A 23,057-nucleotide genomic window follows, 5' to 3' on the forward strand; every position below is an offset into this window, starting at 1 on the left:
AAAAAAATCATTATATATGTTCTGTTGTTACAAAGGAGGTAAGCAAACAGTAACAAATTCTGTTTTGAAATTAACTATAAATCATGAAGGTCTACGGAAGTGCATTGTTGGATGTTTGATTTGTGAGTTTGTTATGAGGAGATATCACTTCTAGGAATCATTCTAAAATGACAGTGTATTGTTGGAGATGTGAAGGGATAGAGTCAGTGGTCGCTACCACCGTGGAAACTTAAAAACAATCCTTGAATTCACAGATGATTTTATGATGGGATATGAAAGTCATAAACAGACTATGTTTTTAATAGAATTATGAAGAATGAAGCCACTATACGAAAATTGGGATCGTTGGATCGTGACTCATGCCAGACGATATCAATTCCAGGAACCATTCTATAAAGATAGGATTGTATAGGAGACCTAAAGGAACAGATTTAGAGGTTGCTACCATCAGACAAGTTTTCAACAATCCTAGAATTCAGAACTGATTTTGCGATGTATATGAAAGCCTTACAGTAACAGATGCTAGGGTGAAGGGAAGTACTAAGCATGAAGGTTTACGTTGACCTCCACGAAGTCAAATTATCAACCAAGTTGAAGCAGTCTTTCAGATCAGATTGTGCGAAGCAGTAAAGCATGTGATGCCTTTATCTCTTCTGAGTCTAGTTTGTCCTAAGTTGAACAGATCTCTATCGTTCAAAGAGATTGGACTGAGACAGATTCTCCATGTAATACAATGCACAATTGAGGTTACATTATTGTCACTGATACAGTAGATGAGGAGAGAAGGCTGATACCTATACACACCTGTGTTGAGAGTGGCATGAATGTGAGTGTAGGAAAATCCACTTTTTTAGCCATGACATCGCATCCGCTTGCACCAGGAGGGACTAGCCACTCGGTGGTTAATTTTACAGCTTACAATTTTACTCTTTATTTGGAAGTTGGTTTGTAATAATGATGGTATGACCTGAATAACCTCTTGACCTCTGATTGATCCTGATTGGCTGAGATGCACAGGTGTCTGACTGTTACTATGGCATCTGTCAGAGTAAACAAACCAAATTCCTCTCATCATGAAGTGCTCCCAAGTAAAAAAATTTTGTGTCAAGCTATGTTCATGGGATGAGACCATGAAATATAATGTCTTTCATCTTCATTTTTCTTTCCATTCTTGTATGTATCTGTGTGATCCTCAAGTACAAAGTGTTTTGCTTCCAGCTGAAATCAATTTTGAAACATGCAGACCGATCAAATTCTCAGAAATTTTATTTAATCTCATTTGAAATTGATTTCAGTTGTTAGTGATTTGTACCCCTGATTCTAAAAGTGCTTTTGAAGTATACTGTTTTGTGTTCATTAATGTCAAAGTAAATTATATTTTTGTGTGATCCTTAGGTATTTTCAATATAATAATGAAACTAGACTTTATACAAAATTCCCTATCTGAAATAATCTACAGGTGTTTGATTATATTATGTTGTATTCTTTCACCTGTACAGTGTGCAAATTATCCACTCCCTGGAGAATATCTCTTTGTATATTTCTGCCTTTCAATGATGACCATTTTGTAATTTGGCACTACATTTGAACAAAAAATATATAATTTCATAATGCATTCTGGTTCCAACTGTTATTTATTAATTTTTTTATTTTCTCAGTCACTTTTTAGTTGTTTACCTGAATGTAGGAATTTTGTCACCAAGAAAAGGTTGTGCGGAATATCAACTTGAATTAGAAAGTCAATTTAATTCTTAGAAGAATAATTTAAATGTTTAAACACACAGGCATGTCCCCCTTTACTGTTTTGTCACTAGACTGTACACATGTGGATCATTCCATTTGGTTGGGATACTTTTTGTTCATACCTCAACTGAAAAACTGTGTCTTGTGTAGGCAAATACTGTCTGCCAATAATCATCGAAAAAAATAAAAAACAAACACATGTAGAAAGCTTGATAAGGTATCCTTACCAAACATCATGGTAAGTTGCAGTTTCAGACTTGAGAGTCTATTGCCTTGTGGTTTCCATGTAATGCTGGGAAAAATATTAATTTTAAACTGCGAAAAATCCATAAAAGATTTTATATTAAAAAATGGATTCCTATGGCAGTCGATCTTCCTCACATTTATAACCAAATCTGGGCACCGTTGCATAAAAGTTATGGTCACTTTACCATCCAATGGTAACTACCATGGTAACATTGATCAACAGCCAATCAAAATCAAGGATTACACGCAAGTTACCATTGGATGGCAAAGTTACCATAATGGTAACTTTTATGCAATGGGGCCCTGAATTGATCTTCATAGTGAAATGAAACAATGGATAACTCTTTTACATGGACATCTTGTAACTTGTCGCCCCAACCCAATGGAAACCCATATTTGAGACACCTGTGATATCCATGTTTCTTGTGCATTACTGTAACGTCTACTAAGCTACATGTGTATTTTTGTCAGTAAACAATATTTTTTTGTTTCCCTAACCTTCCAAAGGGGAGTTGTACTTGATGCAATGATCTTTGCACACAATGTTTGTTAGATCGTGTACATCTTTTAGATTATGAGAATCTATAATCTGTACATCACTTATATATATATATATATATTTGTACATAAAATATAAATTAAGATTCAGTGCTCATTTTGGTGCATACTTGAAGAGGAAAAGTCCAGCTGTAGACTAAGTTTGTTGTAATTTAACTAAACCTGAAAATTAGAGAAATATATTCATGAAAGATTGGTGAAAATGCTCCAAGGAATAACAGAGTTACGATTAAAAAAAAAAATTTAATTCATGAAGTTGCATTCGATCAGCACCCCCAAATCTCATACTGTATAATTCCATAAATGGCTCTGCATTCAATGTATAGACACATTATTTGTGCGCACTTTCATAAATGAAGTATATTCAATTGAGAGCGAATTTGGTTCAGTCGGTAAAGCACCTGCCTGTCGAACCAAAGGCCGTATCGAGTATGACTACTCTAAACTACATTGCTCGTCATTTATGTACTTAATATGATCAGTTTATTCTTATGATTAAATTTTTTTTTAAGAGATCGTGTATAAACTGTGTAGATAAATTTATATTATTTTATATAAAAATGTAATTCATAATGATCATTCTGAATATATGTGACATTGTGAAGTTAAGTCTTTGATCATCAGGTCCCTTTACAATAGAGCTTAGTGATTGATTATGGAGCTGATTTCTAAGATTGATTGCATTGAATATTGTGTATGATCAATCGTAAAAATCAGCTCTCGATCAGTTGCCAAGGTTTATATCACTGGGCCAGATTGGATAAAGAATGGTTACAGCTGAGCTGCTGCATTGGTTTTTAAATGATTTCGATTTTTGGTTGGTGCATATTGATGTTTGGGGGATGTAAAGTTGTAGAGCGCCCCCAAGGCAAAGCATTGTGATTAATCATAGTTTTGTGATTTGATTTCACTTGATGATTCATGCACTGAAGTTGCTAAAGCTTTGTTTCGGGACCCCATTCCAAGAAAGCGTCATAACTCCAGCTTGAAGCCATCTCTATGGAGAGCCAAGCTGGACATTAATTTCTGTGAACAGTGTATATTTTCCACATGCAAATTCCATGCATTTACATATTGTCCAGCTTGGCTTTCCATAGAGATGGTGTCAAGGTGGACCTACGATGCTATCATGAAACGAACCCTAAATTTCATTGAAATTGTAAATGGTAAAATGTACTTGCAGCTGTCTTTTTTAAAGATGATTTTTATAAACTATTTTATTTTGTTTCAGCCCTGGAGCGACACGTAGAAAATAGCTTCTGTTTGATTGGTGAAATTTTTGTTGAAAGCCCTATTTGTCAAATGCAGCTGTAAAGAGTTAGGTAATAATATCGAAGTCTTTGGAAGCGAATAGGGACATTATATCATAATGTGACATGCGCTATACAGGAATTGTGTATTATTATTATTTTGAATTTAGATGCACAGAGGAAGTACTATGAAAAGAATGTTCTTGTGTGTGGACTATATTTTGGTAAATAAGAGAAGGGAAAATGGGTACCAATTAAGGAAAAAGATGAATATTTGAAATATATTGGAGTTGATAGGTACCAGAAATGTGATCTGAACTAAATGTGTGTACAATTACTTGTACTTAAAAATATTTAATGTTCAAACGTATCTGTGAATGTCATACTACGCATTTCTCTATTAAATTTTTTTTCTATTTGATGATATTCTCTTGTCTCAAAATGTCCCCATGAGAAGAGATTCAAGAGGAAATATGCTGTTGCACAGTCTTAATACTAAACCAAGATATTTAAACTATTTCTATCAGTAATGATACATCCCATTGTAATATCTCTTGCTGGAAAGGAGAGCTGGGATTCAATTCTATTTAGAAATGGGACATACATTTTAGTGAGGTTTTTTTTTAATGACACAGCGTATAAAGTGACCCTCTTCTTGCGATAAGTGGCTTTATATTTCTCTTCTATTGACACACACATTGTATGAATATTTCAATATATGAGGATGGTTTTATTATCTTCTTTTTTTTTCCTGCTGGTTTTGTACAATATTTCTCTTTCTCCTGTGTCTTCTTTGCTTCACCTCCATAAATGATACAACAAACTATGCTCTGAAATCTTTTTTTTTTCATATGGCCTGTATTCCGAAGTCAGGTTCAATTTTAACTGTGGTCTAAGTTGTGGTTTATCTATGGATAGCCGATTGTTACATAAATCTCTCACAATAGAGGTTCATATTGTTAGCTCATTTGACTCTCAAATCATTCTTAACTATCTGGGAAGGATAAATAATATAATTGTCTTCACCATTAAAGAATTGGAAAGAGCAGTGCAGTAAACATAATAGAACATACCATGTAAACAGTTTTTGACATGTTTGGCTTCCCATAATTTTAGCACAGAGTTAGACCATGGTCTAAGTAAACCAGAGTTCAGAATATGGGCATGTATAGTGCATGAATTATGATTTTTGGAGCTGTCGAGCATTTGACCATTTTGCCAATATTATTGAAATAACTGTATCACAAAAATAATGTAAATATACACTTATTCATTATAATCATTGTAATAGTAATAAATTGAACAATGATATTGATTTTAAAAGTTGGTTTTGTCTATTGTTAGATAAAGGTGACATGTTTATGGGGGTTTGGGAGGGGAGTTAAGAGAAGAAGAGAGAGAGTGGGTGGAGGATGAGGAGGAGAAAAAAAAGATGATAACATTAAAAATGAAGACATTCACATGTCTGTTTCAATTTATTTTACTGTTTGTGTAGTGTATATTTTTTATTATTTAGAAGAAGAAGAAAGAGAAGAAGAGGAAGAAGGAGAAGAAAAAGGAGCTGAAAGAGGAGCAGGAGCAGACAAAGGAAGAGAGGAGGGGAAGAAGGAGAGGAGGAGGAAGAGAGAGGGGGAGGGGAGAGGGAGGAGAAATTTTGGCTGTAAATCTATAAATAAAGCCCCTATACTTTTTAGGGCCTCTGTAGGATTCTTATCAAATGTACGTAAAAAATGAAAATGTTTTCTTTTGTATTTTACTGTTTCAACATTTTTTTTTTTTCATTGATATTTCAGTGGGAATCTGTGAAAATGCTATTCTAATCATAGAGTAAAAGGATATACATTATGAATTTTGGCTAGAAGCAAAATTTGCATTGGATTTGTAAATTAAGTTTTTGAGCAATTTCATCCACTTTACTGATATAGCTAACAATATGAAAAGCCACCTAGCTCTTTAAAAAGAAATTAAACAATTATTCTGCAATATATAACGAGATATAAATTCAAATGTTATCAGAGCATAAGCTTTGTTTTATCATGATATGCCATTTCAGGATTCCTTTTAAATCCAAACTACAGTAGGCCTTATTATTCCTTTCTTTCCATCAGAATTGAGAAGTAGGATACAGCTAGGGGTTGTGAAACGGTTTTTATTGCAAGTGGGATGGAAACGGGGTTTCCGACTTACCATATGCAAAAATCACAGTAAGATGTTTACATTATTTTTTTTGCATGGACACAGCAGGGCAATTTTTTTTTAAGTTTTCATTTTTTTCCTGATCTTATCCCGCAATTCACCAAAATTATACATGAAATCCTTTATTTACACTTCACAAAATGCAAAGCACCCCAATTCCCCCCCCCCCAAAAAAAAAATTACACGTTCTGACCACGACCAGTCCCCCCTCCCCCCCCCCCCCCCGGCGCTCTATTTATTGCTGCACACTAAGTCCATTCTCTCTTCTATTTCACCTCATTATAATTATTTCATTTTCATAAGTCTTTTGCCAAAATATTCCTCGGTCTCCTCCGGACTTACCGATGTCTAAAAAAATGTCAAGTTTGCAGATCAACCAACCTTAAATGGACAAGAAGTGTTATTTGCTTGCTGAGTGACATGCTGTCAGTCGTCGATTGTTTTCTAGAGTAATCAGCTTCAGTCCCATATCTGCCTTTCTGTGTAAGGTAAGTTTGGCTTTTGTCGTGGCAAGCAGTTGCGCAATCGTGGCAATCGATGGGCAAATTGCACATGTGCGTTTCAGTTGCCCAGCAGCTGTGTGTTTGGGCTTTGTCATGATTTGTTGCGTAAGTGCTCTCCAAACAAAAGCCAAATAAAATGCGGGTGTTGGTCCAAGGCCAAGCATCGGATCATCAAGACATCAGCAGGGCCATTTTTATGTGACAAAAAAAATCAAATATCGTCAAAATAAATTCAATAAATTTGGTGTCGTTTTTTATTTGACAGCTCTTAAATTTAAAACTAAAAGGACCTTTCAAATGATATCAAGAACTCTAGTTTTCATCAAGAAATTATTTATAAAGTTATTTCAGTTTAATAAGTCGTACATATTCATAACATAACATACAATTACAAATTTGGGCATTATCGTGGACGTGGTTTATGTCACCAGTCCATTCACTGCCGTTTATTTCGTCAACAGCGGTGACTTCTTTCCACTCCCATTGACTTTGTACACAACGAGCGCACACACACAAGGAGAGAGGTGACAAATTTCACGATAAGGCCCAAATTTGTGACCTAATATTAATGTAAAGTCAATGGAATACATAACCGATTTTTGTGACCATTTTGAACCCAAGTATTCGACAGGCTCTAACTTCTTTGTTTTTGAGCCCTTTGAAGTAATTTTGATATCAATTCAATGGAAAGGTGAAAGAAAGCTTAATTGATGTGTAATTGTGTCACTTTGTAATTTTTTTCTTATGTGTACGGATAGTAATTTCTTCTAATTCTAATTAATTATGCAAAATAACCATTACTTAAATGAAGGTGATCGAGATAAAATATACCGTATTTTCGGGAATATAAATCGCACCTTTTTCCGTCGGAATCTTCTAAAATGGGGGCTGCGGTTTATACACAAACACAGAGAAATCAGACCTCAGAAACTTGATTGACTTTACGAAAATTTAGGATACTGTATATAACGAATGTGCGACATGTTTGAAACATGTATGGTTGGAACTACCCCTTATCGACCACCTAATCTTCTCAGCATCGTATCTGCGAGAATATTCATCAATTTTACCCAGTTTTAGTCTCATTTGTGCAGAAAATTGAGCAGATCAGACTCCCATGTTTCGCTCGGCGACTCCGATTCAATCCGCGTATATATCGACGCACAACTAATACGACAATTTTACATTTGCTCATTTGCACCCGTCTTTTGAAACCGACCACCCGCGATACACTAAGTTTACGGCCGATTCTTGTCGCGGTGGCGAAATATTTTTACTCTTCCAAATCAGTTCTATGAAGTCAACATGCTAAATGATCGTCTCACTACTTCCACTGCGAGCTCCGGCACATGATTCGACGATTGACGACGGATATTTGTTCTAGAGCCGTTTCCTATCGGATTTCTTGGTTTTTCAGCAGGAATTGGGTCTGGTCAATACGGTTTTGATTAATTCTACTAAATTTGTACTTTTTGTTGCTTCTTTTTTTCTCGTAAAATCGATTCTTACCGTTTCTATGGACACTGCGCCTACTCTCCCGCGCGTATCGTTTGTAATACGCAATAATTTTAACGCGCGCAAGGTGGTCGGTTTCAAAAGAGGTGGTCGATATGTGGTAGTCTCACCATACATGTGAATAGATCTAGCCATAAATCATGTAAATGGGCTATAAGTAAATTTCCGACATTTATACAATTATATTCAATAAAAAACAAGAAAATGTGAAGACGGGGAAAAAACTTGCCGATGTTTACGTGACCATCTTGTTCTCTTTGTTTGTAGCTAAGCTTCAAGACTTGTATAGAGGGCGACAGATGTCTGGTTTTGGCTGTCTAGCTGTCTGGCAGCTCAATACATTGTATATCCATGGGTACAGTCAAGTATCTCTCACACACGGGTTTCTGGGTTGTCTCTAGAAGGTTTCTACAAGACTATGGTCTTGTCTTTCTGTTAATGCCTGCAATCATTATATTGATTATTATGGTATATGAATGTCAAGATTGACTTGACCTGAATTTTGCGGGGACGGGCAGCTGCAATACACTGGGTGAACACCCTATACTCTTCGACGAATAGTGTATTGGTTTTAACGTGCATAGGTTGTGACTCTCCTATACGCGGGACCAACATTTGCGTCCTTTCCGATGGACGGAGTGTTTTCCAACTGCATTTACACCTGCACTGAATACAGTGGTGAGGCACGCTAACACACAACGCTATAGCATCCAATTTTTGTTGGACGCGTTTCGGCATGAGCGGGACTCGAAACCCTCACGTTGAGATCTACGATCATATCCGAAACATGCGCTCTTACCGACTGAGCTACGCTGCCTCTTACCGTTGCCCGGTGTGGCATCTCTACCTTGTACATTGGATAATGAATAAATATTGTGACATGGCATACATGTACCTGCATCACATGTAGGTACTGTCAGCCAGGATGTGAATGCGATTTGTGAAATTTCAAATGATTAGTAAATTCTTCTTTCGGAATTAATCTAGAAACAGATCTATAAAGCATACATCTCAATTTTAAATTGCCAAAATCTCTCTCCTTTCAGAAACACTGAAGTTAAATTACTACAAGATGTATGGTGGAGTTGAATGTGACGAATCGGCAGAGGACCTGGAGCTGGAACGCTATGGATTGACGGAAGGACAGAACTCCGGATCAGGCGAGTCGGACACAGAGGAGGCCCTCTATAGGCAAGTTCATTATAACATCATCAATGATCGCAATATTCAAAGCACCAAAGATGGTGATGCACAGTCGGCTAGATCTGATGAATGTCCACCAACTACAAAAACGGCATCTTCTTTGAGAACTCTGGGGAACAGTGATAGTTATGAAGTAACTGTGATTAGCAATGGCATTTTAATTGCTTCTGATGATGATGATGGATGTGACAGGAAGAGAGAAGAAAGTGATAGTAAGTACAGAGTGTGTCAAGGAAACAAGTTAAAACTTGAAGATGTACAGAGTAGCCGAAAGACGAAAACTGCTGTCGTCATAAGGGATGACTCCGAGTCCGATATCGTACTCTTGGATGTGAAAAGCAAACCCAAAGGTTTCAAAAGCGAGGGAAAAGTGGATCAAGAAAAGAAGAGGCCAAAGAAAAGATCATGGAAGACGAATTCAGATGATGAGAAGACAAAGACCGCCAGGCTAGATCGAAGCAGTTGGTCTTCGGCGGTTCCTGTAGCAGATTCCTCATCCTCAGATGCCAGAGCTTCAGAGGTGGTAGTGGTCGCTGATGACTCCTCATCAAGCTCTGTAATACTGCTGGACTCTGAGAAAAGCGAAGGGGATGTGACACAAACTAAACAGCTTCCTAAAAAGGGTGGTGGGGAGTATTTCCTGGACAGCAAAGGTATGGCCTTAGAGGATGTCAGCAGGGAAAAGGACAGTGCTGAGGAGGGATGGAAGGCAGAGCGGTTAAAGACGAAAGCAATGTTGAAGGAAGGCATTGACGTCATCAATCTCAGCAGTGAGGAAGAGGATTGTATGGTCATCGGGTCTTGTAGCGAGGAGGAAGGTTTGCATGTCCATTTTGATGAGATGGGAGATCAGATTCCTCCTGATGCAGAGGTATGTGCCATTCAATTTAGTTTCATAGGTCTGTTTTGTTTTTAACTCCGCTCTAACTGCAACCGAGGTCTAAAATTGTGGTTTACTATTTGTTGCTAAATTTGACACATCCATTCTTGTGGAACTCAAAACATTCCAATATTGAAATAAACAAATTTATACAGTACTAGTTTTCTTTAACATTAAACTGTAAGAAAGGTCCTAGTTATAGTTTCCAATAATTAGCAGAGATTTCTTTGACCGCAGAAATAATTATTGTTTTTGTGGAATCCAAATTCAAATATATTTGTATTCATTATCAAACCCAGTTAATTGGCTGTTGTGGTTTTAGCTTTCACTACATACTACCTTATTTAATTATTTAAGAGTGAAACAGTGGATACTGAGTGGCAAATAAGTTTTGTTTAACATCCCTACACTTTCAAGGTGTGATTTCCAAGGTATGATTATGAGCTATTTATTCATTAAATACATGTCATCTCAAGTTTGATTATTGGAATCATATTTTAGGGTTTCCTTCTTTCCTGTCTTACTGATTTAAAATGGACTATCTTTATTCTTCCAGGGTTCTTTGATAAGTAAGAGGAAAGCCAGAAAGAAGGAACGTGTAGTACCTGGGCGTTACTTTGTTCAGTCGATGGTGAAGCATATCCGGTGTTATAACTGCAATGAGATGGGACATAATAAATCGGAATGTCCGCAGCCCCCTCATATTCCCGCCTGCATACTGTGCGGGACAAGGGGTAAGTAGATGTCCCTGTGGCAGTCTTAGATTGGGTGTACATGCCAACTATTTGCAGGAATATAGTAGAAAACCAATCTAGTTAGGACACTTTTCCCCATCTGGACCACATATGCTTGAAAGATATAATTTTCCTAGAAACTTTCCGAATAAGTTGTGTTGCTTTGTATGAGTACAAGGCAGTTGGTACTTCAGCACATTACAGCACCTAATTAACAAAGTGATAACATTGCCATTATAAGATGTCCTCAAAATACTGAATGAAGCATGTTTTGGACAATGTGGTCAATTTTTTTGCTTCCAATTTAGCCGATTATTTTACTTTAAAAGAGAAGGTTAACTTATGCAAACTCAACTACATACTTTTTGTAGTATTATTCTGTAGGGTTGTGATTTCTTACAAAATACAATGTGTCACATACATATACTACATGTATGACTCTGAGTACTTAGCCCCTACCCCTTCCCTTCTTAACACTGTAAATAATTTTCTTTTGATTGTTTTTATTTTCTTTTGATAGGTCATACTGACCGGAGCTGCCCTCATGCTCTCTGCTTCAATTGTTCCTTACCTGGTCACCAATCCAAGGCTTGCCCGGTCAAACGACATATCCGCTATGCCTGGTGTACTAGATGTCAGATGCAAGGACATCTAAGGAAGGTATGACGAAGGAGCTCTTTTACAAAACTGTTTGAAAGTTACACATGGTTTTGCAAATGACTTTACAGATGAACTTTCAAATGAATCAAATGTTTAACGTCAGATTAGATGCGTGTAATTATTCCAGACGTGTTGGAATGGGTGACAGCTTATTTGCTTTTTCCAATAATTATACAGTTTTCACTGACACTTGAAAATAAATTATTGTGTTTTATTATGTTTGTTTTGGTTAAGAATGTTAATAAACATATGCACATTATTCAGCTTTTGCCAATGTGATTGAAAATCATGTGGAAATCCATAACCATTGTTTATAAACTCGATCATAGCTTTAGTGAACATTATATCTACCTCAATGGATGTCTCGTAGGAATATTTTGTGAATATTTGCTCTTTTGTGGAGAAGGCCAACTGTGAGTACAATGGTATTGATTTTTTTTTCAGTGTATTTTGAGTTTTGTTTATTTCTTTTTTTCCCATGGCAGACGTGCCCTGACCAATGGAGACAGTATCTTTTAACAGTAAGTTTGTTTTTTCCTTCATAAGTGCTGTCCTATCTGTTCTATGAATTTTTAAAAAAATATATGATGTATTATTTCATGATGTAATAAGTAGTACGTGGTACCCTGATAGCCCTCGTTTTATTTAATTGGGTGTTTAATTTAGACCACATTTTTATTGATTGCAAGTTGTCAACGCATTCACCAATTAAATTCTTATCCTGCTGTAAAAAGTTGATGAAAAATTGAGTCATGAAATGGGAAGAATATGAAAATACAAAATATAATGAATTTTAATAAATTAACTGGTACTTAGTAATTTTCATGAATATAGAAGAAGTATTATGAAGCCAACGTTCCACAGAAGTGTGGTTTACAATACTACTTAAGACTAGGGTTGAACCTAGGTTTGATTGTCAAAATGCTACCCAATGACTTTAAAGAGAATGTCCATTTTGATGTTAAATTAATTTTGGTGAAAATAGAATATTGAGAGAGGCATTATGATGATAATACATACTAATAGTCTTACTTTTGATAATGTTATGTGTAGAGTCCATATATCCAATTTGCAATGTGCTCAAGTAATTGCCTTTGCTTAGATGGAGGTTTGTCATAAACTAATCAAGGAATAACGAGTTGTGAATTTTTTGAGTTGTCATTTGGTGACGTCACATGGAAGCAATTCTGCAAACGTGAAATTTGTTCCTGTGAAAATTGCTTCACCGCTAATTATTTTGAAGATATCAGGGCCCCATTTGCCAACCAATGGTATTCTACCATGGTAACGCTGATCAACAGCCAATCAAAATCAAGGAATCTATGCAATTCACCATTGGATGACAAAGTTACCATTATAGTAACTTTAATGCAACGGGGCCAAGGTGAGGTTAAGGGATGTGATGGGGTTTTTGGTTTAGAATAATGTGAGGGATTTAATTGGTTTGAAGTTCAGTGTCCCGTCTGGCATAGAGTTGCGATTGAATCGATCAACCTCAACTATACGGAAATCCATTATTGTCATGATTTTCCTACCAAAATTTTGCACAAAGTCTGTTTGTATGAAAAGAGAAGCACACCAATTCGTCAAGACAAAGATGAATGTGTGAGTATTTTTAACAAACATGCATTTTAGATGTTGGCGTGGCTGGCTTTCCATAGTTGTGGTTGATCGGGTCAATCGCAACTCTTTGTAAGACTGGGCCCAGGTTTATGTCTGGCTTTATATGTGGATTTTCTGGAGAAGCAAATGTCGCAGGTGCAAATGCCTTGTAACAGGCATTTATTTGCATGCTCATTTTGCCATTTATTTAAGAAGTTAATGCGATTTTCCTATTACATTCCTGGTGGCACCCTAGACAGAACACGGTCCTATCATCAAACCAACTCGAATACACCACCCACTCAAACAGAAGGCTGTCTACTGTAGCAACTGCAGCCAGAAAGGTCATAGATATTATGTAAGTATTGCATCTCAGGTTTTTTTTTAAACAAGTGCTTACCTAGTTACCAAGAATGCGTACAACATTTCCATTTATTTGAATGTAGGATTAAAGAGCACAGTTGATTAATGCCTTGCTCAAGGGTCAAACCCCAAACTTTAGTATGTCTTGTCAGGTGCCTTAGACCACTCTGCCACAGCACCTCCACATACCAAGGTATTAAGGGGGGGGGGGGGTTCCCATACCCCCCCCTTGTACTGACAAGATTCAAAATACCCCATATTGATTAGGGGTAAGAAAACACCTTTCTGGGGTAAAGACAGGGTTTTGCAGCCAAATTCTATTTTCATGTATATGCATAATTAGTTCATATAAAGTTGTTTGCCTTACAACTGTACAAAAACTTTCGAGATTAGCTTCCACCGACAATGTTATCCCAGCGACAGCTTCGAATAGTCACAAAATCAAAAGTTAAATGCTGGACGGAATGCTACGGCGAAAGTGTCTTACCATACATTGACCGCTTGTTGAACACTAAACTATAAGCTTAATTTCGCATCTATATTCTTAAATAATTTTGATATATACCTTGATGTTTATTTTTAGTCATTGCTTTCATGTATTTTAAAATGTTTTCATTCATAGTTATAGTACCATTAATTTTTCTTGATTATTGAGTATATTCACATTTGATTTCTTGTGATTCACTTTCCTAAGTCATGTAAGCTCTCAAACTAGCCAGTTAACTGATGTTACCTTTTCAAAGTTTTACAACACTAAATTTTCTAATAGACAGGTTCAAACAATATATTTTTATTAATTGGTTTTTATATACATATGGCATCATTATAATTTCTAATTGAAGTTCTGCTCAACCTTCTCAGACGGTCTTTCAAATCTTTAATTAAAAGCATCTTCTCATAGTTTTTCAAATATTATCTTACATTACAGTCAGTCGGCAAGCCCTCAAAAAGTAGCTTCTTTTATCCAAGTGATCTTCATGACTAGAGGGTTTTCGCATTGTTAATGAGCTTGGTGCGGACGAAAACACCTCTTTTTATTCGGTCATTGCTGCTCTAAATATTGACAAAATATCATGTTTTTTGTATCTTTATAAAGAAAAATCATTCTTTCAGGTCATCTGTCTTGATTTTTGAAAAGATTTTGTAATATATGTGAAACTTTTGATCTAAAACATGAACAAAATAATTATTTTCATGCAACAAAAGTTGTTGTTTTTACACTTAATTTCTGGTTAGGCCCAAATAATTTTTAGATTATGATAGAGCTGAAGATCTAACCTTTAATATTATATAATTTTTTATAAGAAGATGTATCTTAGATGGGTCAGCAGCCAGTTTTTCATAGGCCAAGTACATTTAGCAGTTTTAAAACATGAATACTGCACTCTGATTGGTCATAGAGACCACAGACCCAAGCAAATTCCAATGTTCCCCACACTGGGCCTCTGCAAGGTCACACTCACCATGTGGTAATCTCTTCAAATTACCCGCGCCTGTTGTTTTGAAAACACTGTTCAACCAATCAGAACTCTGGATTTTATGCTACTCAGAAATTTCAGAAATCTTGTCTTGCATTTTGGTGGAAAAAGCTGGCTGCTGACCCATCTAAAAGGTGCCACATATCAAGAGTGACATTGTAAGAAAGTATAGAGTTTGAGCTTTCTGATGATATAAATAGTATTTGTGCCCAAAACACAAAATTTTGCACAATTTGCAAGAGAAATCAGAGGAAGAAAATTCCGTTTGAGGCATCTTTTCATGCCTGAAATTCACTTATTTATCAAAATATTTTATTCAAAAGAAATGATCACTATAACAGAGTAACGTTTTTACTCTTTCATATGCTACAAAAATAATCAATTTTTACACAAGCAGAAAGTGGTTAAATTCTTTGAGAAAGAAAGTCTCACAATTCATGAGATTTGCAGGGACATGAATTCAGCCACGAGAGGACTTGGATAAATATTGCTCATTTGCTCATTAACATAGGGGCTTGCAGACTGACTGATTACCACTATTACCTTAAGGATACCTTAATATTTCAAACTTATATTTTGTTTATTTCTTGATTCTTTTGTTATATTGCTTATTTGTTAATTGTTTTTTTAATTGTAAAAGATCTGTCAATTTAGCTTATTAAGCTGTGATCACATGTTTTTAATAAATCTTGAATCATATAAAATGAAATATATGGATTAGCGAAATGTAGTCAAAGAAACATGTAGATTATTTCATTTTCTACCATTGTTTTTTCTGTGAGTGCGCAGCCGAGATCAGGGGGGGGGGGGAGGGGGGGGGGCTTATGTCCCTTCCTGGACTGACGGCTCAAAGATCTCGGGATGATTAGGGTAAAAAAAATTATTTATGGGGTATTAAGACGGGGTTAAGGTTTTAAACAATTTTGATTTTTGCTATGAGTAATTTGACATTTGCAAAAATAATGAAACCCAAGCTTTTAACAATTATTTCATATTTTTGTTCTCATATTTGTTTGCAGGACTGCCATTCAGAGAGATTTGATGAGTTTGTCACATTCACATACGACAAGGTGTGTGTCTATGACAGGAAACACATCGGGAAGATGATTTACCCGGAGGAGCACAAGAACGCTGAGTATCTACAACTCTTAAAAGGTCGAAAAGGTAATCCTTAGTTCAGAAAAGAGGTCAACTTAACAGATACTTACAAGTGGGGTACCTATCATGTAAATCTTAATTTTGATTGGCTGCTGAGCCATTAGCATAGTACAGACCTGCCAACCAGTACGTTTTAGCCGTATTTAGTACGTTTTTGCAACCAAAATACGGCAGTACGTTTTTTCTTTGAAAAATACGTTTTTTGTATTAAAAAAAAAAATATATATATATGTATTAAAAAAAAAAAACTAAATCGTAATTTATTGAGAAAAATAATCTCTTTATGTCTCTATTTCATAAAACGTGCACAAATATGGTTATTAGATCAATGTAATTTCAGGTAACTTGTTTTTTTTTTCAATCATTTTGTTCAAACCAGGGTGAAGATATACACATGTTTTAATGTTTTTTTTTTCATCTGCAAGAGCAGTGCGCATTTTAGCTTGCATGCAGCTTGAGCGCCGCGATGAGCGAGTGCGCCAAGCATTTTATTATGAAATACACTTTTTTGGGGAAAAATACAGTTTTTTTTATCACAGAATACAGTTTTTCATTCCCAGAGGTTGGCAGGTCTGATAGTAGTTCCACAATGGCAATGTTACCAAATTACCGGTAATTAAATGACTTGGGGTCCATGAAGGTCTCCGTCTGATCTTTTGATGATGGTAACAGAATGGTGAAGAAAATGGTATAAAAACATTATAGAAATAGCAGAGCAAGAGCAAAAGGCGTTGCTTTTCCAATGGTAGTGGTGTTGTCATCATTGAAATCACAACTAAGGTCTTGTTCTATTTGCGATTGTGATTGGTTTATATTGCGGCAGTACTGCAGTGGAGTAAACTAGAAGTGCAAACAATGCAAACAGAACAAAATGGATGTGCACATGCAACTGGGTTTACAACGTTTCGGGCCGATAAATTCAAGCAAGAAAATTGAGAAATCCTGCTTGGTGCTATTATTTTCATAGGTCTTCTTGGTTGATTTCAGGTTTGGAAATATAGAATCATATGAGAGTTTTGATGTATAGATCTAGATAAGGAAATCAAGCCTGCAAAATAAGTTAATATTCAGTCTTTGATAACACTGAATTTATCATGTATTTCTTTATTTTGCCGATCCACTGGTCAAGGTAGTCACTGGTCAAAAAAATAACCAGGATGACTCGGGTATACTTACTACTATTGATATCAATATTGATTTTGAATTTTGAAATGATCATTCAATATCATGCTAAACATGAATGCAATGTCGATACTATGAGTATTTTAATATTCATATGAATATTTTTATATGGAATTTAGAACCTTTTTTGTTTCAAACTTGACCAGGTGATGCCTCATTAAGTATAACAAAGACAAAGGGAAAGAGAAGCATCACTGAGGTAGTTTCATCCAGTGTCACCAAGGAAGCCACGATAAGTAGCACTCAGGAAGCTAACTTGCTTAACACCAAGAAAGGAAAGGTTAGTGTGTCCTCTTCACAGCTAACAGTAGAAGTTCACCCTGTAAAGGCTTGGTCCCACTGCACTTACGGATGCAGAGAGGATGTTAAAACGGAAAAGAATCTTGCCATCCATTGGAAAACGTTATGTATCCGTTGTGTACTCTTTGCGTACATGTTTCATATGCTCTATATCCATCGAGCATCCGTCCATTGTGATTTCATTGTTTGCCCATTTTGTCCATTGTCTGGAGCGGATGAAAACGGATGGAGCCACCCCGAAATTTTGCTTGTCTGCTGTATCCGTTACGAGTACGTTTTGTGTCCGTCGGCCAGTGGGACCAGGCCTTAAAGTGGGTTTTGATAAAAGCAGAAAAATGCAAGATACCAATGAGTGAAGGTTTGAGGAAAATCTATCAAAGAATAACAGTGATATAGATATGAAAATGTTTGTATTTTGTGATGTCATAAGCCAGCAGCTCCACTCTATGTCAACCCGTAAATGTGCTTTTTCTCAGAAAAGAAATTAAACTTGCATAAATGCATATGAAAAACCCTGATATTCACCAAGAATAAGCTATTCCTTTTCGGGACAGAAAGCCTCAACTATGTTTCTGTAAATAAATTACCATATAAAGAAAATCCAAATTAACCTTTCTACTCTTACATCATTGGTAATTTGATGGGCAATATCTATATTTCTTTAAATATATCACTGTAATGCGCTGAACTTGCCATAACTTTTGATTTTTTTATTAATGTTCATTATGTTACAATTAACCATCAAATTATCTCTCTTTCTGTCCAATTAAAGTTCACCCAGGAAGATGAACAGGAGGAAGAAACTACTCAAAGTGATGATATAGAAGTCGTGAGCATCGAGAAAGCACAGACGAGCAAGAAGGAGATGCTTAACCCTGTCAAGACATTTGTGAGGACACGGTTGTTTGGAGGTAGGAGAGGACGTGGTTGGGCAGAACAGGAAGTAGAAATGATCCCAAGTAAGGAAAAGATGGATGCAGTGACGGCACCCGACGGTTTGTTTGGAGGTAGGAAAGGATGTGATTTGGCAGAACAGGAAATACATGTAGATATGATCACAAGTAAGGAAAAGATGGATGCAGTGACGGCACCCGAAGGTTTGTTTGGAGGTAGGAAAGGACATGATTGGGCAGAACAGGAAATGGATATGATCACAAGTAAGGAAAAGATGGATGCAGTGTCGGCACCCAAAGGTGGAAAGATAAAACTGACAAGGGCACAGAAGAAGGAGCAGCAGAAAGCGTTGAAAGCGATGAGAAAGGGGGCGAATAACCCTGAGGATGCAGCGCGGGATTTCACTGAAGCAAAGCAACTAAAACACTCGGCAGTCAAGGCAATGAATGTATTGAAGAGAGAAATCAAAGCTAAGCTTAAGGCAACGAAGGGTCAGGTTGCTTTTCTTGGTGAAGTCACTGATTCTATGTCAAAATTTGAAAAGAAGGCAATGAAGAAGAAACTGAAAAAGAAAGAAAAACAAGAGGTTCAATTAGTCTTGAATGAGAGAATCAAAAGTGATGTAAAGGTTAGGGAAATGAACCGAGTGTGTAAAGAATCTAAGAAGCTGTTTCGTGATGCGAAAAAGTGGAAACAAGAAGTGGATGGCAGGGCCAGAAGAGCCCTAGGTATACCTAAAAAACGGAAACGTCCTGTACTACGTAAAGATGCTGTAGGATATAGCGTACCGCAGCGGGGTTTCAACATTGATGCAAGATTGGTCGAAGGCACACACCAGGACAATCTATGGACAAAGCCTCAAGGAGATCTTTGGGAACAAGACTTTCCTAGAAACAATACTCCATATGACTTCACCAATCGGTTGTTTACCACTGGCCCTGTCACAATCGATCCATTTTATAGCAACAGTTCTGTCAGTCATAGTCAAACTGCCGCCTTTAACCATAATCAAACCAACTATGCTGCCTTTGACAGTGGCCAAGACTTTACAGATCTATTGTTTTCCAATCGACCTGTCACATCGAATCCATCTTATGGCAACGGTCCTGGCTTCCATGGACAGACGTATAACAACAATGCTGCCTTTGACCATGATCAAGACTTTACAGAGGGTCTGCAGTCAGGGAATCAAAGCTTGACAATCGAGGTTTCTTGTGGGAAGAAGAAGAAAAACAGAAGGAGAAAACGAAATCGAAAGAACAAGCAAGGTGGTCAAACGGGATAATTAGAAATCAATGTAGGACAAATCAATTCAAGATGAGTGTAAACGTTAGTTTATTGACCTACCTCCTGAATGATACATTTTACTTTGATTGAGATCATCTGCAGCTGCCTCAAGTGCCTTTTAATCTTATCACCTATTTATTTTCCACATCATTTTGCAGCCAATCCACAATGCGTTTTAATATACATTTATTCTCCTTATCTGTTTCGATTATGCCTAATTTTTTCCTCAATGTGATATTTCGCCCACTGATTTTCAGTAACAAATGAATTATTCATTTGATCATGTCAGTACAATACAAGGCCTTGTGAGTAGAACTATTTCGTAATCAATTCTCCATTTCATGTTGTCTACCTATCGGTGTTTTATGAAAGCGGACTTTGGAGAATCTTGATGCAAATACAGTACCTTGTCATAAATCAATCAGGAAGAAATTGTGAATTTTTGTTTTAAAAAATTCAAATTTTATTGAAAGATCAGGTATGCTTGGAAGTATATTGTAAAGATTTTGTTCATTTGGCAAGAATTGTGCTTTGAATTTTGTACAAAAAATTGAAAATTATTCATCTTTCAATATGTTGACAATACTACAGGGTGCACATGATCAAAATGTTGCATCCTGGGTAAGGATTTAGGCACTGTATACATGCCACTTTTTAAAGGACTTGATCTGGCTTTGCTCAAAATGGCTGTGGTTTATTGAGTTGATTATGAAAAGAAATGTGTTGCAGATCTTCAGGCAATATATAATTTCAATCCTGTCTTGACTCTCAGCAGTAATATAGGCTTATCATATACACAGTAACTGTATGTACTTGGCCAGAAGCCATTTATAAGTCTGAAAGTCCTATTTCCATCACATATTATGAAACAATAAAATGCAGGTGGTGCTAAAATATGTTTAGCAAAACTGGTAAAATTGTGTTTCTGTACCCTGCAAAATATATAAATATTTATATTATTTTTTTTTTAAATAATACAATAAGAATAAGTGACATTCAATAAATATAGAGGTAACAGCTATAAGAGCAAAAAAGCTGTATAGAAATAGCTGCAACCTCATTATAGTACTCCAAGTGATGTAAGAATTCAAAGATGAATGTTTTTTATTACCCCTTTAAAAATTGGAGTACATGTATATGAATATCATTCTTCTTTGTAAAAATCATTTTGGATTATTTTTATTCTGGCATGCTTAGTTTTATTTAGTATCTTCTATCTATTTGTGTTGGTTTGTCCCTCAAGGCTAGGATGGAGTACATATTTTAACCCTGCTAATTTATATTGGGGCAATCCCATGAAATAGTATTTTTGTATGACCGACCCCCCCCCCCCTTCTCCCCATTCATACTTCATGAAATGAGAGTGTTATAGACTTTCATATGAACAAGAACATACCAACAAATCATTTCTCAAAGTTCCAGGTAAAAAAGGACGTCAGACATACACACACTTCTTGAAATTGCCAATTGGAGGTATTTATTTATTTGTTTTATATGACCAGTGTGAGGATTTAGTATGTCAGGTAAATTTGCCTAGGAAAAAAAAAATTGGTAGTACTAAATAAACACCACATCCTCAATCTACAATTTTTAACAACTTTTATTTGACGAGGTCAATTTATGTCCTTTTTGTTTGGAGGAATAACCATTGAATGGTTCAAAATTACGAAAACATTAAAAAAAAAAAATTCTAACTCTTCCGACAGAATATATCACAGTGACGTCAAATGTTAAATATTCTGTCAGGAGTGCTGTATATTTTATCATATGAAGCATGAAATAATGTTCTTCCCTATCTGAATTTTAATATTTTAAGTTCATTATTTCAGAAATCGATAGAATTGTAATTTGCAATTTATAATAATGTTGATTTACAACTATGTTTTTTTTTTTTTATGCTAGATGCATTTGGTATTGATATTTCAATTCAAAACAAGATGTAAATCATATTTGCCATGTTTTTATCATTTTTATTTATTTATGCTGTGATGAATATGAGGGAGAAGGTTCTAGAAGAGAGAGGGATGGGGAGGATAAAAATAAGAGAAAGTTAAGATGGAGAGATAGACAGGTGGCAGAGGAAAGATAAGGAAAAAAAAAACTTTAATAAAGTATAAATCAAAATTTAATTGGAATTAGTAGTAGTTATGGATCAAATTCCATTTTTAGCGCCTTGGCGTGGTGTCCGTCGTCTGTTGTCCGTCAATTTCAAAATTCTTCTTCTTTGTCATTTCAAGTCCGATTTCAATTCTGTTTGCTTTATATGATAGCACTAGGTGGGGGATTCAAAACTTCTACACAAAATTTTGAAACTCATTAAATATGCTAATTTATGCGCATTTTTTTCGAAATTAACAAAAAATGCTTCTCCTTTATTTGTTGACTGATGGTTTGGTTTTTTTGCTTCCATCTGGTAGAGCTTCATGAGGTTCACCAGACTTTTGAAATTTTTACTAGAATTTTTTTAATGCTAATTTATGCGTATTTTTAAAATTAACATAAAATGCTTCATTTGTTGACCGATTTTTTTTTTCTTTCATCTGGTAGAGCTTCATGAGGTTCACCGAACTTCTACACAGAAATTTTGAGTAGAAAGTCATTTATGCTAATTGATGCGAAATTTATTCATAAATCACAGAAAATGCCTCTTAATTTGTTGACCGATTTTGATTTTTTTTTTCCATCTGGTAGAGCTGCATGAGGCTCACCAAACTTGTACACAGAATTATTAAATTTTGACTAGAAAATTATTTATGCTAAGTCATGTAAAAGTTATTCATAAATCACAAAAATGCTTTTTCTTCATTTGTTGATCAATTTCAATTTTGTTTGCTTTATATGATAGCTCTAGGTGGGGATACAAAATTTCTTCACAGAATTTTGAAACTCATTTAATATGCCAATTTATGCATATTTTTCAATACTCACAAAAAATGCTTATATATTAATTGATTTTTTTTGTGTTTTTTGGTTCCATCTGACAGCTACATGAGGTTCATCAAGGTTCTGCACATAATTTTGAAATTTTGACCAGAAATATATATTTTATACAAAATGTATTCATAAATCACAAAAAATGCGTCTTCTCTGTCATTTCTTCATCAATTTCAATTCTGTTTCCTCAATTTATGTCACCAATATAATTCGCTACTGTCAACTGGGCTAAAATTAGAAATTGTGTTAAATTTTGTTGCAAGATGCCGGATGAGCTCCACATCATTGATGTGCTAGTTTCTTTCAAATAAGAAGCCAAATATGTGGAATGATTGCCCTGAAAGACGAATTAAACATTAAATTAATTAAAC

General features: G+C 35.6%; 1 protein-coding gene across 1 annotated transcript; it reads left to right on the forward strand.

The window, feature by feature from the left end:
- Window positions 1-6,158: 6,158 nt before the first annotated feature.
- Window positions 6,159-21,701, forward strand: LOC129281877 (uncharacterized). Its single transcript, XM_054917804.2, has 9 exons — window positions 6,159-6,481; window positions 9,058-10,085; window positions 10,651-10,828; window positions 11,349-11,488; window positions 11,974-12,009; window positions 13,347-13,448; window positions 15,951-16,095; window positions 17,418-17,551; window positions 18,344-21,701. Exons 2-9 carry the CDS (start codon window positions 9,084-9,086, stop codon window positions 19,748-19,750), a joined length of 3,144 nt encoding a protein of 1,047 aa, XP_054773779.2. The 5' UTR covers window positions 6,159-6,481; window positions 9,058-9,083; the 3' UTR covers window positions 19,751-21,701.
- The last annotated feature ends 1,356 nt before the right edge of the window (window positions 21,702-23,057 follow it).

This window comes from Lytechinus pictus, chromosome 18 (assembly GCF_037042905.1).
Source record: "Lytechinus pictus isolate F3 Inbred chromosome 18, Lp3.0, whole genome shotgun sequence".
Taxonomy (NCBI): domain Eukaryota; kingdom Metazoa; phylum Echinodermata; class Echinoidea; order Temnopleuroida; family Toxopneustidae; genus Lytechinus; species Lytechinus pictus.